Source organism: Centruroides vittatus, unplaced genomic scaffold, assembly GCF_030686945.1.
Source record: "Centruroides vittatus isolate TY-2023 unplaced genomic scaffold, ASM3068694v2 contig_301, whole genome shotgun sequence".
Lineage (NCBI taxonomy): Eukaryota > Metazoa > Arthropoda > Arachnida > Scorpiones > Buthidae > Centruroides > Centruroides vittatus.
In genome coordinates this window covers 1319667-1339784 of record NW_027121927.1, presented here as the reverse complement: position 1 = coordinate 1339784, position 20118 = coordinate 1319667, and the positions used below count along the sequence as shown (strand labels likewise).

The 20118-nt window shown below is 30.9% G+C and overlaps 1 protein-coding gene across 1 annotated transcript in view; it reads right to left on the bottom strand.

Moving 5' to 3' along the window:
* LOC136972739 (endoplasmic reticulum aminopeptidase 1-like) overlaps positions 1 to 20118 on the bottom strand; it is a 59636-nt gene that overhangs the window by 28028 nt on the left and 11490 nt on the right. The window contains exons 3-9 of the mRNA XM_067267354.1: positions 19471 to 19573; positions 16883 to 17003; positions 12396 to 12547; positions 11442 to 11555; positions 10465 to 10587; positions 8249 to 8314; positions 3908 to 3973 (exon numbers count right to left, since the gene is read on the bottom strand). Of these exons, the coding sequence (XP_067123455.1) occupies positions 3908 to 3973; positions 8249 to 8314; positions 10465 to 10587; positions 11442 to 11555; positions 12396 to 12547; positions 16883 to 17003; positions 19471 to 19573 (745 nt within the window). The remainder of the gene's footprint in view (positions 1 to 3907; positions 3974 to 8248; positions 8315 to 10464; positions 10588 to 11441; positions 11556 to 12395; positions 12548 to 16882; positions 17004 to 19470; positions 19574 to 20118) is intronic.

Sequence of the window (20118 nt, the reverse complement as noted above, 5' to 3'; positions counted from 1 at the left end):
ACTTCAATATTTGTGGCGGACGGATGTAAAGTCGAATAAAATGACTTAAACTTGATTTTTATTTTTCCATATACTTTTTTGACAAACGACGTATAATCGAGAACGACGTAACTCGAAACGACGTAACTCGAGGTATACCTGTACTAGAGAACGTAACATGAAAACATCTGTGTTTCTGTGTCGTCGTCTTATTTAGCGGTCTTTAAGTGCTCATTATTGGCGTTTTCCACCGTAGTTTCGACTTAGGTGGTAACTACACAAGTAAATTCGACTTACGTCGCCTCTCCTGAAACCAATTACCGTAAGGCGAGGTATACCTGTATTTATGTTTAGAAGATAACATAATAAATTTAAGAAAGAAGCAATTAAGTGAATAAAATGTTGGAAAAAGATTCTTTTTAAATTTATTAAAGTATACAAACAGCTTTCATGTTTTATGCCAGGGGTCGGCAACCTACGACACGCGTGCCAGACATGACACGCGAGCCGTAGCGCGATTTTCAATGGCACTCTGAATGAATAAAAATATTAAAACAAATAAAATATGTTAAAAATTCAGCATTTTTATCTTTGTCTACATGCGACAGTCGGCATATTCTGCAGGTCTGGATCCGGACAGTTTGCCTATTCCTGCATGCTTATTATTAATAAGTAATATACCATCTTAGAATGGCTCAAAAAAGACATAAAGTTAACGTTCGATCTTCTCAAGACATTTAGACTGAAGAATATGAATTTCTACAACAAAAAAGTCGTGTTGTTTGTTCTTTATGTTATGAAAGTGTCCTGTATTGTACTGAAGTGTACAAAGACATTATCAAAGCAAACATCATTGTACGTTTAAGAACGCTGATGAGAAAATTGAAACAATTAAACGAACTGTTTCTGGTTTTAAAAAACAAACTTATTTTTTTAGTTAAAAAACTAAAAATAAAACCACCGAATGTAGTTATAAAATTGCTCAATGTATAGCTTTCAAAAGCAAACCTTTCACAGATGGTGAATTCATCAAACAAACATTTTTGGAAAGTGCCGATATTTTATTCAGGAATTTACTAAATAAAGAGACAATATACTCTCTTGAATTCGAGATATACTTGTCAATTGAAAGACAAATAACAGATATGGCCAATAATGTAACAACTAAACAGAAAAGTATGTTACAAGAAGCCTCTGTATTCAGTGTCACTGTTGATGAAAGCATTGACGTAAATGACGTGGTGCGCCTAGCAGTAGTTGCTCGATATTGTGGAAAGGATCAAATTTATGAAGAATTATGTTATTTGATTCGTCTTGTTGGTACAACTACAGGACGAGACATTACCACAGCATTTTAAAATTATTTTGAAAATCAGAAAATTAATATAAATAAAATCTTTTCTGTTACTACTGATACCGTTCGTGCAATGGTCGGAAAAGAAAAGGGGTTTGTTAAACTTCTTGAAAATGATATTGGACATAAAATATTAAGTTTTCCCTGTATTATACACCAGCGTTTGAAAATCTCATAACAGCGTTTGAATTATGTAATGGACACAGTTGTTAAAATAGTTAATTTCATTGTTTCACGTTTTTCATTGACACACGGGCAATTTAAGTCTCTTTTAGAAGAAACGAAGAGTGAATATGTAGACTTTCCGCTATACAGTAATGTTCGTTGGCTTAGCCGAGGTAATGTCTTAAACAGATTTATATGATATTTGGAAGAAATAAACCTATTTTTTCATGAAAAAAACAAAATTTTCCGGAATTGATTGATAAAAACTGGTTATGCAAATTGATGTTTTTCACTGATATAACACAACACCTCAATGAATTAAATTCTAGTTTACAAGTTAAGGGTCAAACAGTACTAGAACTTTTTGAATACTGGAAAGGGTTTTCATTAAAATTAGATATATTTTGGCGTGATACTACCACTAACACAAGTACTTTCCAAATGTCAATGTCTCTGCAAGAAAATTTACTCTTAACAAGGATAAAATACAAATGTTACAGATTGAAAACGAATATATTGAAAGCCTTAAAGAAGAATTTTCCAAATGATGTGGAGACTTTAAAATTCATGCACCCATATTTTCTTTCCTTATTAAACCTGACTTAATTGATTTAAAAACGGTCTCATTGATTTATCTCTTTTTGAGTGGATGGACACTGATAATTTTGAAATGGAACTTATAGAATTAATATCATCAGAATTGTGGAAAATAAAATTTGTCAAATTGCGAAAAACTTTTGAATGTGACTGCCCGGAAAAGGCGGCTGTCATTTTCAATTGTTGGATACCTTTGCCTGAAAGATTTAACACCTAAATGAACAGTTTCCATCATTACTGGAAAACAAATTATTATAAAAATCAACTAAAATGTATAAATTATTTTCTTTGATGTACAGTACAAATAAACACACAAAGCCGTTATAATGAATTGCACGAACTGCAAACCTGCCCTATTCAACGAACTAGAGTTTTGAGAGATCTAATTTTTAAGAACATATGAGTAAAACAAAAATTTCGAAATAAAATATTAAAACAAAATTCGTAGAATCATGTCGGCACGCGGTACAAGTTTGTAAAAATCATTCGGCACAACACTCCTAAAAGGTTGCCGACCCTTGTTTTAGGCAATATAGGCCTTTTGCAGAATTACAGTGAACGTTAATTTCCTGGTCAGTAAAGGTTTTAAAAACAAAAAGCTTACATTTATGTACAGTATATGCTAAAATAGGTCGTCTAAAGTATCATTTTAAGTATGTAATTAATTAAAATTGTATGTAATAATTAATTAATTTTTAAAGTTTTTAGACTTGTATATGTGACCGTTACGTCCACTTGTAAGTCTCGCGCCAGCCGTCGGTATGAGAACAGTCGGGTTCGGGATGGAAAAGGGAGTCGAGAGACAGCGCGCCGGAAATAACGCACTCTCTACGCTTTTAATGTTAAATAACAATTTATTTGTTTAAGCCTATGAAAATTTTACAAGGGAATAGAATTAGCGGAAGTGTCTATTCCGAAAAGTGCGCCGAACTGAGAGAGAGAGAGCGTTTACAATTTCGAACGCGAGTTGATGAATACCTGGATGTGGTGTTGATCGTGGCTTTCCTAAAAGGAAAGCTTGGTCCGGGTCCGGAAAGGTCTTGTTTCGTCGAAACTAATAAAATAATTATTCACCTAATTGTTCGAGAAGGGGAGCGATGAAAGTTTGGTACAAAAATTGACAGGGAGTTCGGGAAGGGCGGCGGTCGAAGATTAACAAACACAAATTAGGCAGGCGAACTCTGTGTCGTCATCTGTCCTCATCCCTTTTATTGTGGACCTCCCCCTGCTACTCTAATGCTCATTTTTTGGTAATGTTTACGGTTTAACTAATCCGCGATTTTTCCTTCATTTCCCTTGATGAGTAGTTTCTTGGAAGCTGTGTCACTCACGGAGAAAGCGCTATCCGTGAGAAAATTTCATAAAGTTCCTTGATTGCATTTGTGAAAGGACCCTTTATTTTACATCACCCCTTTATTTTTTGACAAAAAAATAACATTGAAATCGTCGCATTTACACTAGCCCGGGTCCTCACATACAGTTTTAAAATTATTTACATGTATTTTAGAATTACGATGCATAAAAACATCTGCTGATAGGGAACAAACCCTAAACACAAATAACCACTGTATACAGATGAAAACAAAGAAAGTTTTATTTAAACCAATTAGATTAGCTATTTTCTCTTTGTGATCCAGAAGTTACATCAGGGTAGTAAGTCTTATTAATAGATTATTGTCATAATAAATTAATAATAATAAAGGACAAGAAGCATTATTTAATTTATATTTATTAATTAAATAATGCTTCTTTAATAATTAAATAATATTTTAATTTTGATCATTTGCAAAAATGATTAAAATATTGTCTTACGTCGGTAAAATATTTCCATAGCGTCGACTCTTCTACACTGCCATAGGCATTGTCCTTCAAATAATTCTATAAAATATCATAACGAGCAATTTTAAATTATTTTAGTAGAGAAAATTACTATTCTCCAATCCTAATATTTAATTATGATATAAATCGTTCTATTGCAAACGAATATCTATTTACTCTCGTGTCAGCCAGGAAAGTAAAAATTTGCGTCTAATACTAGCATTCAGAGTTTAAACATCTGTAATGCGGATTTACATCAGGATCGAATTCATCTGTTGTATCAATTTTTCTCAAAAGCATCCGTTCTAGCAATACATCTGTAATAAAACATAACTTCGTTCTTGTCCACGAGTTCAACACGACGAAGTTTTGCACACTGAATAATATAAAGTAATTTTAAAATAAGTTTCTTCACTTTTGGTAATTGTTGGCGTTATCTAACGATAAAAATAGTAGCTAATTCGAATAAATACGAATGCATCAAACTTTCCAGAACAAAGTTTTTATCCTCTACAATTAAATACTTCTATCGGATTTGTTTTTTGAACTCGGTGAAAATAACAACGGTAGTAATAATAATTTGTTAGCGTAATGTAGTTTCCAGGACAATACACGATTTGATAGGCGACAAATATTAAGAGGAAAAAAAACATCATGAAGTTTACAGATTTGAAATCTAAATACAATAAATGTATTATTTCATAATAGGTGACATAAGAGAAAGTTTATTTGTTTTTAAAACAATGATGTTATAATAGAAGTAGTGTTTTCTTCCACTATATTTGTGTAAACTCATAAATGGGAAATATTTTTGACAATTATTACAGAACGCAGGATATTCTATGGAAAGATTTTTAACTCGTTTATATAGAACATTCAGTATTCGGGAGCAAAGAAATAGAAATATTTTGCAATAGATAGACACATCGAGATAGATTAAATCTTAACGAAGAACGCCCATAATATTAATATAGGCTATATTACAGACAATAAATAGTTTTTGATGAAAATATTAGTTTTGCTCGCTTACAAGATGAGTTCTATTCACTGATTCGCTTGGTAATCGAATCACAAGAAACTATATTAAATAGGAACTAAATGTGAAAGATAATTGCAGTAATTAAAAATGAAATTTTTTAGATTACATCGAATTGTGATCACAATTACTGGAAATTATTTTTACAGTAACATTTTGACTAAATTTTTTGAATTATTATTATTATTACTTAGAACGCCCAGTTATAATACGAGTCTAATATTTATCAAAATTTAATCTTTACCCAATGTTCAAAATTCGTGCCATGCGTTATATTTTTATGCTCATATTTTTCTTCTTTCTGTATTTTACAAAAGCTTTTTTGGTTTCTTCATGTATGCATAAAGTGTCCGCATTTCAATATTTTAGACTCAATTCATTTTAAATTTCTCATATTCATGGAAGTAATACGTTCTAATATAATATTTATTAATTGAAAATGTCTGTAATACATGTGCGGTTCCAGACTAAGTCCCCACTAGAATTTAAACAAAAATTTTCGAAAAGAAAGAACAAAAATCGAGAGAAATAGAAAATATTTTCGTTTAAAGTTACACTATTACGGAAACTGATAAATAATTTAAGTCCTACGATCGACAATCTCTGATTGTAATCAGAATTCGGTGTCAAAATAAACGTCGACATCGACCTCTCTCGTATCGAATTTCGTCTCTAGCTAATGCTGGAAACAGATAAGGGACCGATCGGAAACGTGGACGAAAAATCGAGTCCAATCGACATGGGCAATCAAAGGGCCGAAATGATAAAAACCCATGTCTCAAGTACACGTGATTTTTATCCGTTCCTGTTCGTTTCTTGTCTCGATTCTTTCTCGAATATCCGTTCATCTTTCCTTGAAAGTTCTTCTACATCATGGTTCTTTCCAACGAAAGTTCATGTTCTTTTAATCGTGTTAATTGCAGGGTCAAAACGAAATTTGGAAAATTCCTGGAGCCTTTTTTACCCTTTTCTGCATCTGTGATATTAAACAATAAAAGGAAAGCCCAATAGAGAAAGACAGAGAGGGAAAAAATCGTCATTATTCTATCCCATAATCGTCATTACTTACATATTTCATTTCGCTGGCCTTCTCTTCTGCACAAACCATAAGTTAGAAAAACTTAAATTTCACATCTTTCATTTTAAAATAAATAATAAAAGGTCTCATATGTTGTTCATCGGATGAGATTTTAATGTACACATAAGCTTTCGTGCCAGTGAGCTTTCGTGTTTCTGTCGTCCATGTCATAACATGGACGACAGACATAAATGGATGACATAAATGGAAATCGTAATTGATGAAATCAACGAAATTATTCCCGGTTTAAAAATTCTCAATTCCATTATAATTTAAAATCAAAAAGTTTCATATTAAGTTATATATATGTTACGGTAAAAACCCGTTTTTAGTGAAAACGCGTTTTAACTAGTTGAAACTAGTTTTTACTGGATGTCATTGTTATAACCCGTTTTGTCTAGTTAAAACTAGAATTTACTGCTGTACGTGTTTTGATTTTAGATAAAACTAAAATCAAACATTAACTTTTTAACTTTTAACATTAGTTAAAACTAATTTTAGCTACATAAATATTAATATGTTTGGGGGAAATAAATAAAGTAATGATTGGGATTAAAACATTTGTATTATTTAATACGATATTTATTGAAAATATTGATCACACATCTGTGTTATTAACATTAATTAACCCTTTGTCCCCGAAGGCACCGATCGATCGGTACCCTGGCTTTTTAAGCAAAACTTCGAGGGTACCGATTCATCATTACTTTGGAAAATATCGATTTTTGTAAAATTTATTAACAACAGATATAATCTCGTTCGATATGAAGTGAATAAAGTATAATAATTCATTATATTAGTTGATAGCAGTATAAAATTTTGATTTCAAACAAATGTTTGATATAATGTGCGATAATTTCACAACGAATAAACATACATGCATAAGTGTTCTATCGAATTGTACAAAACAATATTCTACGTCTTTCTGGTTCAGTGCCAGCAAACAACTATGTAACTGCACAATGCTAATTTTCACAAAATGTTACAAATTATCAAGTTTATGTGTCAGTTCTGATATATATATATTTTTTTTCTTATAAATTTTTCTAATAAAATGTATTGAAAAATATCGTATTTAAAACTAAAGATATTAATAAATGTAAGTGATTTTTTCATATAGATATAATGTTAATTTGATTTTTGGTGAACTTTTAAAATAATATCGCCTGACTGACCTATATTGCCTTAGGAGGGATCGCAAAATAAACGTAAACAAGATGTCGGGGGAAAAGGGTTAAAGCGATACGAAATTCATCATACACTATACGAACGTGTTAGCTGAATGACTTTGGTCAAAACAGTTTTTACTAAGCCATTTTGTTAAAACCCGTTTTGTCTAGTGAAAACTAGTTTTAACTCAAATTCATTTTTGACTAGCAGTAAATTCTAGTTTTAACAATTACATCCAGTAAAAACTAGTTTCAACTAGTTAAAACGCGTTTTCACCAAAAAAGGGTTTTTACTGTAATATATATATATATATATATAATATATATATATATATATTACAGTAAAAACATTACATATAAAATATTACAGTAAATAATATATATATATATATATATACAGTCAAACCTGTTTTTATGCGGGGGATAGGGACCGCATTAAAAAAAACGCATTAAAAAAAATCTCACGAAACTTCACGAATGGCTGTAAATAATAGTTTTCGCAACACAATTAAAAAAATAATTTTTTTATGCGGTCAACAGGGACCGCATAAAAAAAGTCTCATATAGAAAATAACTCAAAACCGTACGAAATAGAATTTATTTACAACAGATGTCAGCACTTGACTGCATCGTCTGGTCTATCGTCTGTTTTACATATTTTTGTCCAGGTGGTGTTTTGTTGACTTAAAAAGTAAATTATTTCATTTTTCGCATATTCATGCAATAATATTACTATAATAAGTGCATTTATGCTATAATAAGTTTATTTAGCTATAATAAGTCAACGTAAGACATGACGAATCGCACGAGACTAGTCGCCAACTATACCGCAGAAATTAAAAATTCGCATTAAAAAAATCGCACAAATAAAAATCGCACATAAAAAGAGCGCATAAAAACAGGTTTGACTGTATATACCGAACTTTTGATTTCTTTCGGTCCAAATATTTAAGTGATTCGTTTTAAAATAAATACAAAATGTATTAATGAAATCAATTTTCACTATTAAGCAATCGGTATAATATTAAATTTAACGTATAAAAATTACTTACAATTAATCCTTTCCAGAAGATTTCATCTCCTAGTACAAAACGTGCCAATCGCATTATCGATGCACCCTGTTGATATTTACGTAAAAAATTTTATTAAATTAATATTTTAGAAATATTATTTCAAACAGATTTTCTTTGTCATTTTATCAGAATGTAAATTTCTATCTACTGAATATCATTTGCAAAAATTTACAATATATGCAAATTTTTGCAAATGACATACACGACTAAACAAATTTAAATCGCATTCATTTCCCTTATCATGCGAATTCCAAACATTTCCAGAACATATCCTGGCTGTGTATTCAGGTTCGGTTTGTTTGTATACGGCAACATGACAAGTTGGCGATCTTCCGACAGGAAATGACTCCCGTCAGTACTTTCTATAAGAAATTAAGACCTATTTAAGTGTTACAAACGTAAAGGAAACCCGGAAAACTTAACATGAAGAGCTCGTTGGCGAGTGGGTCCGTATATTGAGAACTAAGTATATATTATTTTTCGTACTTTACTTTACAGAATTGTGACGTTCGTTCTTTAATCTCTCTTCATACGAAAAATACTAAATTATGAGGCTTCCTTTGTGAGAACGCACCGTACTTCATGGAAAAGAATCGCATCCTCGGGATCTTTCAAGTCGAATCTCGACACGCTTTTATATTGACAAGCGGGTCCCTGAAAGTTTTGTTTCTGAACATATATTCCACAGAGCAGTGATAGTCCATGAAGACATGAGCGGTGGTCTTTGAACCACTGCTCAATAAAAACAATTTAAAATGTATTCTTTATAATTTATATCAGTGGTTCCCAACCTTTTCTAGGATGCGGAACACTTTAGTGAGCAATTTTCTTTAGCGGAACACTTACTTAAGTTAATATGAAATACATAAGCTTGTCGTCAGTTATTTTATTAGAATTGAGCAGTTATAATTCAAAATCTCTACTCATATTATATTATTAACGCCAATTCTAAAACAGGAAAAAATATACCTAAATAACTTTAATGGGAAACTTGTGCCTGATATTTTTTACATATTTCATTCAGTTTTTATCATTGTCTTTATCTTATTCGAAACAGTAGTACACTCCATAAGTACGAGTCGTACATATATATTTAAGTTTATGAAAATTTTATGATTTTAATTTTTTGATATTCGGCGGCTCAAATACGATTGTACACTTTCCGATTTGCGACTAAATCTGCGGAACACTTGGGAGATGCTTACGGAACACCGGTTGGGAACCACTGTTTTATATGCTTTTCATGGTAGGGAGGTAGGTATATCTCTCTACCTCCCTACCTACCTACATACATTGTTCTGCCTGACAAAAAATTTTTGGTAGTCCAGATTTTCGAGAGTCGAGTGTGAAGGAAATGAACATCTTTACTTTACATTTAATTATTCATAAATTGATAACATTTTAACGAATATGCGTATATTTTAGATTCAGTGAAAACAGTAGCTAAAATGAAATATCTCTCAAATCTCTGCTGTTAATATATGTCTCTGCTATCGTTTGCGTTGATATAACGTATGCATCGAACGATAAAATATAGAAATATTATCGGTTAGCATTTTAACTTCTCGCCAGTGGCGCCGAATTAAAAAAAGGCCACAAAATGTAATTTAAAATTAGATATGCCCAACAATTTCACGCTAAAGTTAAGTGCATATATTGGTATTGAACATCGATATATGCAACCCATTCATAAATTGATGCTTCTCGTAACTGAAGAAACACAAAAAATAGTCCGCCGTTGTCAATAGATGAAGAAATATTATCATAAATATACACGATAGGATTAACAACGAAGTATCGGACTTTGCAGGTAAGATAAAGATATCTTTATTTTTAGTTCATAGAGAATATTTTAAAATGAATATATAAATATTTAAACGATTAATAGATTTTACATATTGCAATAGTTTCTTAAATACTTTTTATGTTCGTCAGCTAGAATATTTAAGAATTCATACGGTAAAAATGTTAATTTTTTTTGTCAGGAATAAACTTTAAGAAATTATTAAATTAATTTAAAAATTAAGATTTGAACTAAGACCCTACGTTTGAGATTATTGCATAAATCACTTGAACTGAAGACGTCTTTAAAAAGTTAATGTCGATGTAAGAAGTACAATTTAACGCCGTAATAAATTTATTGTTATTAGATTTCTACAGCTTAATAGAAATGCCATACGAAAATATTCACTTACCATGAAATACGTGGAATAATCAAACACATCTTCGATTTGTTCGAGAGATTTGATATTTTTCGACACCGGACTGTTTATATATAAAAAGTTTTCGTACGAAAATGGATAAACCTTTTCATTCGTCTAGAATATAAATAAAAATCGTTTGTTAAAGTTTACAGTTACTTTAAAATTCATAAAGACAATAATTAAAAGTTTCTTCGATAATTTTGTAAAAATTTGTAAAAAAAAAAGTAAAAGATCATAGCTCAATTCAAAAAGTTCAGCAATGAGTTGCGTAACTTTTCCGGTTGTTATGAGTTTTTATTTTTTATTTTTTAAAAAATAGCTTTCCTATTATAAACAAAATAAATAAAATTGTGAGTGGCACCAAGTGTCATAAAAAATTTTATAATAAAAATCTCATAATTTTAATTTCTATAAAATTGGTAAAAAGCGTAATTTTTAGGGTAGAAATGAGTTTCTCATTCCTACCCTAAAATACCCTAAAAATGTACATATATTACATAAATTATATTATAAAATTTATACATATATATAAATGTAATTATTAATAACGAATAAAAACTTAATTAAGTCCTTCCCTTGTCGAGATATGACACAGCACAACCCTTTATCTCTTCACCCTTTCGACATTTAGCCACCAAAATTTAATAACATCAATGCAAATTCCGTTTTTTAATAATTACCCCATTATGAGACATTAAGCGAAATAGACTCCAAGACACACACACGGAATTTTTTTCTCGTTTTATTGACTTTTTGGATTCAGCTGAAAACGTGGATATTTGCAAAAAATTCCGGAGGGCGAAATTTCACACAATCATGTATACGTCGTGATTCGGGAAAGTAAAAACTCAAATTTTGAAAAACATTTGATTTTCGAAAATGCGTTAATTAACTGATTGAACTGTGAATTTTTATTTCTAGTCGTTCTAGTTTATTTCTAATATTTATAGAGTTTCGTAATTAATTACCACATTGAGAACAACGTGTAGTGCTTCAAAAGCGATTTCTTCCATGAACTTCGTAGTTCCTTCGTTCAACCAGATGTCATTCCACCACTTCATGGTCACTAAATTTCCAAACCACTGAAACGTAAATACATGCTTTAGAAAATAAATAAATCATCGAAATGACAACAACTATTTCTTTTTAAGATGAAGGAAAAAAATTAATTTTTATAATGAAAAATACAATATATTTTCAATTACGTCTCTATCTTTATCGAAAAGTTTATATACTTTTAGATATCATGATGATCGTCATCATTATTTGCTTGTCATAAATCTTTAGTCATCGTTGTCTGTCTTGAATAAATAAAATAATTCGATTTGTGTCTTAATTTCATATTTATATTTGTTACCGAAAAACAAATTAAATTTTAATACGTAACATTAAGTAGATGTAATGAAGAATAGACAGCGAAATTTAAGTTATAATATTTAAACTTACTCTAGTGTTCCGAATATAATAAATCATTTATAGATAGGTTTATTGCAAAATCTTGCTTATAGAGATCTGTTTTACTCTGCTCACACATTGTCAATGAGCTATTTCTTTAAAGTAGTTTTGGGCAATAAAAATTAACGGATGTAGATCGTGTTGAAGAATTACACTTAATATCTCGGCAGCCAAACAAGGGAAATAAAAAATTATTCGATTGAAATTTTAAACGCATGGTTTTGAGATAGAATCATAATACTTTGAGACAACCGGAAATCCGGAATAACAGAGGCAAACGTGTAACACTGATAACTTAAAACATTTTGTAAACGATTCTGCAGATGTAAAAATAAAGATCTATATTCGATTCTATTTTTATTTTCTTCTTCTTTCTTTCTACTGAATCACTCTTTGAAACTTGGAGATCGTGCTATATTCGGAACTAGATGATACATAAAACAAATGAAAACGAATCAATGAGTTACCTGGTGTGCTATTTCGTGTATTATAATTCTTGTAACATCTTCTTTTTTAAACGAATAATCCGTTTCTTCGTTATACAAAATATTCTGTCTGCAAATAATTAAACCCCAATTTTCCATTCCTCTCGACATAAGTTCTTCGATTGATACGATATCTGAAGGAAACACAGATCACAATAAAAATGCCATAAAGTCAAATCTTATATAATGATTTAACAATTCTAATTACTTAATCTTGTTAAACTCGAAAAACATATACTTCAAATAATTTAATTCTCGTAATTTAATTCTTAATTTTAAAATTGCACAAATGACAATTAACAAAACACGACGGATGATATTCGTTAAGTTCTAAGATTTAAAATGAATTTTAAATGTAATAAAAAGTTAGGTTGTAGTTTCAACCTCTACCTGAAAGAAGAAATGTATCATGGCGTCATGTCGCGACTAGGAATTGCAATTGCTAAATCCCGCATCCAGCAACCCAGCTGGATCCAGCGCTGCAAATCCGCAAATACTCAATTAACTTTCTAAATAATGGCGCAAAAGTCTACGTTGTCGGCGTTTCCGCTTTGCTACGTGCGCTCTCGCTCGGCGGCGAGAGTGACGTTGCCGTTCAGTGTGGCACGTGCTACACCCCCTCTCTATACCGCACCGCCCGCCCTTTTACCTCTGCTGATCTAATTGCCAGTTGACTTTCCGCTCTCGCTAAATAAAGTGTCTTCGCGCTAAATAAAATAAATAACTCCTTTCCTAGTCCTGGTGCATAATTCTAATTTACGGTCGGTTGTAACGTCAATGAATCGCGTGACGGAACTATTTATCATTATTTGATGACGCTGGAACTAACTAGCGTAGAGGCAGAAAGGGCCTTCTTCGCAGCGGGATATATATGCAATTCATTAAGAACTAGGTTGGGCGACAACACCATCAATACCATTTGTTTCTTGAGATCCTACTTCCAGAAAAGTAAAAAAAAAAAAAATAAAATAAAAAATAACAGAAGTGATTGATTTAATTTTATTTAATCCTTTAAAATACTTTATTCAAAACAAGACTAATATTTTATAACTTCTACTCTAATTCTATTAAGTTAGAGTTTTTAACTTTTATTCTATAAGTGGTTAGTGGGCTAGACTAGGCAATTTTATTGTGAAAATTAGTGAGAAACTGAGACTACCTAGTTAGTTAAATAGTTAATTAAATTAATGAGTATCAGCATCTTAGATATATGATGATATAAATGTATGTGATTCGTGATTGTGATAATAATAACTAACTACTAGACTACTATTGATTACTTACTCACTACTTTACTAACACTAATAATTAAATTACTTATAAATAACTACAGACTGATATGTAGAGCCTATATAAGAAAACAGGTAAGACTGATAGCCACTTAGCCACTGATTATCCGTCCTTACATTATTATAATATATTAATATAAATTAATTAGTAGTATTATCTTTGTTATTATTTAACTTAAAGATTACATTATAATTATAATCTAACTAAACATTTAAAGTTAATTATCTCTATCTCAAGAGTTAAACCGAACCAAAGCTAAGTTTACTACCTAAATGTGTAAGAAGTTTTACTGATTTATAGTGACCAGTCTAAATAATAAAAGTTTCTTAAGTATTTAAAAAAAATGTTTCATTTCTTTAAAAAAAACTATAAATTGCTGGATAGATAGATAGATAACACTCTATTGCACCAATAATACATCGGCGCTGGATCCAGCTGGAATGATGTTGGTCCAGCAAAAATCCAGCTGGATTGAAAACACTGCTGGATTGCAATCCCTAGTTGCGACACAAACGTAATAATATATTACAAAACTTGAAATCAAACAGAAATTTAACAATACAACTCTTAGCCTGTATTTTGAAAAAAGTTGGTATCGTGGTCCAAGAAAGCTGACAGCCGACATTTTAATGGAAATATGGTGGTTTTGACCATTTTTATGGGATTCTTTGTTACAAGAGGTACTGTACATAAATTATAATCTTATTTAATAATTTACTTTATTTTATTATACGCGTTTTGTACTTTTTATTATTTTGCTCTTGTTATACACAGTTATAGTAATACCTTAGTATACGATTCCCGTGTACAGGATCGCGACCCAAAATGGAATCAGCAAATTTAATTTCGTCGCTTATACCCTTTCTCCTGTTTTGCTTTATGAATGTTTACATATACAGTCAACATTTGATTGAAGAGGATTGACAATCAATAAAAACAGTATTATGGATTTGTTTATGTTTACTAATACTATAAAGCAATTTTTAATACTCTAATATTATAAGCAAACAAATTATTTAAAAAACAAGAATTGTAAAAAGACTTTTGCAAATGTTGCAAAACTTTCAAAATATGGATCTCCGTGTAAGAAAAGTTAGCCGAGAACATCTATCATTTTGTGAAACTTCTGTAAGTTTCGAGCTTTTAAAGACAATTAGAAATAAATCATCCAATGTATGTCGAAAAAGATAGTATATTTTTCAAAAATCTAGTCCAATTTCTTCAAAACAATTTGAAAAAAAATTATTACTAAAACAAAGTATAAAACAAAATAATACTTTTAAAGATTAATTAATGGAAGCATCGGCGAAAAAGTGGACAAATGTCAAATTTCACTGACAGACAGTTAGCGTTCTAGAAAAGATGATTGGAATCTCTGGCAAAAGTTTATGTAAATGAGAAACTATAATTGAATTTAATAAATCTTGACCGTAGGATAACCATTTTGCTGTTTGCGACCGTACAAGACGAAAAATCCATATCAACTATAAAATTATTGCGAACTCTTAGATTACTGTATATTCTTCTTACAACTTCGCTTAGTAAATCTAATATTTTCTTCTCAGTTTTCACATTATTAATAAACGTACTCAAAAAATAGTTAAAAGTTTTATACTGTAGATATAATCTACTTATCTATTTATGAAAAAGAAACTATTAATTAAAATTGTATCATTGAACTTAAGTATATCTGTTGTGACAGCTATGAAGAGAAAAATAGTCATATTTCTTAGCAATTAAACAAAGTGGGTTCACAATTACAACTAATTTCAATCCAGTTACTTAAAACATTATGTACTATCATACTTTTTTATAGCAGATATTTTCTGTTGTAGAAAATTCTGAGAATTTTCAAATATCAAATTTATTCCAAAACTTCTTCTATTTGCAACGATTTGAATGCGCTATAAAACTTATTAGATGTCATAATTCTTGTTTGTGTAATGGTATTCAGGTATAACAGAGAGTTTTAGAAAACTCAATTGTTTTTATTTATTCTTATAATATTATCTAAGTTTCAATAAGAATAAATTGTCATTCCTCTAAAATACCTTAATAAATCAACGCTATCCCCACAACTATAGTTAATATTCTGTCTCTCAAAGATCCATCCTCCGTCAATAAATATTTACGCTGAAAGCGAGAATGGAATCTCGATTCTGTCGAACTAGAAACATCTTAAATAAATGCAAATCTGGAGACATATTTTGAGTCGTTTCTACAATCGTTAAATTTCTTAAGTTACATAATATTATTACTAAACATTCTTTTCTTAAAGAAATAATATAAATGTCGTAAAGTCTAAATAATTAGTGCTGAGTTCAACCACAATATTTTCTAATTGCATTAATTCAAATTTTATTGTTAAAATAACGTAGAGCAGCAGTGTCTTTGACCGAAACAATAGTCTAATTTTTATATTTAATGATGATTATTGTTGCAGCTTTATCAAATAGAATTTTATGTATGACTTAAATTATCACCACGTTAAATCATCGGCTGGCTGGCATGTTGTATTCTCGACGCAATCTCATAATTTTATTCTAAATTACATTATTATATAAATATATCTTTCCAAATTCAAAATTTCGTAGAACTATGTCAAGACTATTTGATAGGAGTTCATCGCGTTTCCGTCTCCTGACTTCCCTCTTAAGAAAATAGATTAATTAACAGAAAAATTATAAATTATTATTCGGGGTGGCTTTCTTATTATAAATTTTACAAAAGGTTTGAAGATTATCGCTTAATTGTCACTGATCTCTTGTTCCAATGCATTAATGCTATAGAGTCCGGAAACGTTTGATATATGCGGTGATTTATGCAGGATAACAATCGTATCTTGGCCGAAATGCATATTTACTTTTGGTTTATGTCAGAAGTTTTACCTCTTAATAATATTTATTGTAAAGTAATTTATATATTTAAAAATAGAAGTTTAATTTATGCATATTATAAAATAACTTTGTGCATATCAAGTATTTTCGGACTCTATAGTATCAGCGGAATTAGATCTCAGAGATTAGAGATCAGAGATAAATGTCCGGTAATCTTTAAAAAATTTTCCAAAAATTTATAATCAACTTATATTATTGCAATTTTAGAGTTAAAATATTGTTTAATCTATCATCGTGGCGTCTCTGTTTCTTGATAAGAATGCATTTAAAATTAAAACTTACCTAATTTTGGAACATCGTAAGGTACTCCAAGGAGAACTTCAAAGAATTTTAACGCTTCTTCGGCAACTTCCAATGCATAATCTACGTATTCAATATTTTTGGGTGAAGCCCATAATGATACCTACATCATAAATCAACTTCGTTAATACAGCAAAACTTGGACTTAGCAGACACTGGGTTTAGGGGACACATATTTAGCGAACAAAAAATAGTAATACTTTTATTCTTGCAATTTTTCTCAATAAAGCGAACACCAGATAAACATTTTTATCTTTTCAAACTGTCTGTTAAGAGCACAGTACAATGCACAACCTGACTTAAGACAGTAGATTTCAATCCTTCGGTTGATCGGCAGCGACAGTTCTGCTCCGGGGTTGCCGTCTGCAGTCGGCAACGGGCTCTTCCATCTTGCCTCCGGTGGCCTTTGTCCACCTGTGGGCGCTATTTTCGCGTGGCGTTAGCTGGCCTCTTCATCTATCCACTGTTGCTATTGTCTAATCTTATTTGTTTTGTGAGTCTTCCTCTTTACCCAGCCCTGTAGGGCTCCTTCTTACAGCCCTCTGCTAGGTACTAATTACAAACTTACGATTTCAGGTTAAGATTATCATCCACCACACAAAACTACACGTCTGTTGAAGACTGTGTGGTGAAAGCGCTGGTCTTCTAGACTCTGTACTTATTATTTTGTCTACCTTCTTATGTGGTAATAATTTCCAGCATCCTGTCGTAGTTTGTTGCGCTATGTCTTTATTAAGCGTTCTGTATTCAGTTGGTTATCTCAACTAAGTTTTGATCAATCCCTAGCTGGCCAGGTGAAGTTTTCCGGGTTTCCTCCACCTATTCTCCCAAATGGGGCAAGCTCCCCCTAAAGTCCTTCCGGAAGGCTGCTATTTTTCTACCCGTATGGGATGTAGTATATATCCCATCAAAATTATTATTTTAAATTTGCTGGTAATTGTTATCATTGGATTGCTCGCTGCTGCTTTCTTTTCTTCAATAGTTTTGAGTTACCCAGAAACATTGGTTAGGTCTGGTTGGTTACGCAATGCAAACTGCAACTTTTTTATCAATCTATTTTCCTTTTATTTACCAAATGACAATGGAAAGTTAAAATAACACAAACAAAAACACAACATGCATAATAAAATTTGAAACATGACATATACATGTAATATTATGAACCCTCATAAGGGACTAGTTATTTCTTATGAGCCCTATGTGAGACATTTATGAGCCCATCTTGAGATCCCATCTACTAACCAACACAGACACCCTTCTCTATACAACATTCTATGGCCTTTTTGTGCTCTCTGAGCGGTAAAGGGCCTAAAACCATACACACGAAAATAAAGTAAATTTCAACCAGGGTGCCACGAAATATAGGGCTCACGGCTCATAGTACTTATGTGTATTACTAAAAGTATGAGAAACGTAATAACTGTATTGATAAAGAATGAGATTTCGCAAGAAAAAATTACCATACTGAGGTGCCACTATTAGAAAAAGACCGAACAACACTGGATTGTTATATGTTTTCCACGGATATCATTTTTAAAAAATTTCTTTTGTTTAACTAGTTAATTTAACAAGATTTCATAGTTCTAATTGTAGATTCTCACCATAAAACATTGGTAAACTGAAGCTGGCATTTCTTACTTGCATAATCGAACAGAAACATTAAAACGCAAAAAAGCAGTAAAAAAATTTCAATAGTGAAAGAACATAAGCACAATGAAACAAATAAATTATGTGTTGAAAAAATTGGCAAACATCCTGTTTTCGAGGTCCAGATAAAGTAATTGTTATTGTCTCCTGTCTAGCTTGAAGTATTGTTTTTTTTTAACTCTTTCCGCCCTGTGGGCACTAAGGGGCCTCTTATAACAAGCCCATTATGGGCTCGGCCAGGCCCACAATGGGACAGCCGGGTGGTGAGGGACGGGGATCGACATATCCGGACGGACCACCCCACGAAAAATTCCTGGGGATTTTTCGACCTGTCCGGATTCGATTCCGGATCCCCCAGGGCAGCAGGCTGCTAACCTTGACCGCTCGGCCATTCGGCCGCTAGCTTAAAGTATTAATAATTGCGGATTAGAATATCATTCTACGCTAGATTTTTTAAAAAATTTCTCTAAATTAATTAATTATTACTTTATAATTATTAAATTAAGTACAAAATGATACTTAAAACTTCTAATGCCAATCTCAATATATGGATCACTTCTAGTGCCAAATTAAATTAATTAATTGGCAAATAACCCTATAATTTTTCCGATTCTTTGGCTATTTTTTATTTGTTTTTAATCACAGATTATTTTACAAAACTAAAGTGTGCATGGATTATTTTAAAAAAAAGAAAGAAAAGAAAAACCGCCTGATGTCATAAAACATACGACACTTTTGAAAGCGGACAATTCCGGTCTTGAGAGTGTCCACTAAACCCAGGTTCTACTGCACTTAAAATAAATGAAGAAATTATTTATTTTTCATGTTCTATAAAATGGTTTATTTCCTTACAAAACAAACGAAACTCGTGTTTATTTAAATTTTAATTAGTTGTTTAAGATTAATTAGCGAAAATAAAATACCTTTCCGCTTTTCTTCGATTTGAAGTCTCCTACAACAAACGCCACCAGATAAGTGGACATTTTCTTCGACGTATTGAATATGTCGGCCTCCCAATGTCTTCCTCTATTAAATAATAATTAAGTCTGCTGTAATTTTCATATTCGTATTTACTTTCATACTTTAAAATTCTAGTTATAATATATTCGTAACAATCGTCATAGCCAAGCTATTTTTATTTTAATAATCATTGATTAAGATATTAAGATATCTGTAACCAGATTAATTTATTAATATAATTAAATAAACAGATTATAACTAATTATAATTAAAATTATTAATCATCACGATATAATATTTTCAATACAGTTATATATATAAATATGTTATATTGCCTTAGTCCAATTTCCAATTTTTATTCAATTCTACAAAATTCAGGGAATTGCATTTTAAACAAACATTCATTTTTTTGATTGTGAGTAATCAATAGTAAAAAAAAACTTAATAAATGAAGAAAACCACCTAAGAATTTTAACCTTATATATGTTACAGTCAAAACCCGTTTTTAGTTAGAACGCGTTTTAACTAGTTGAAACTAGGTTATACTGGATGTCTTTGTTAAAACCCGTTTTGTCTAGTTGAAACTAGTTTTAACTCAAATTCATTTTTGA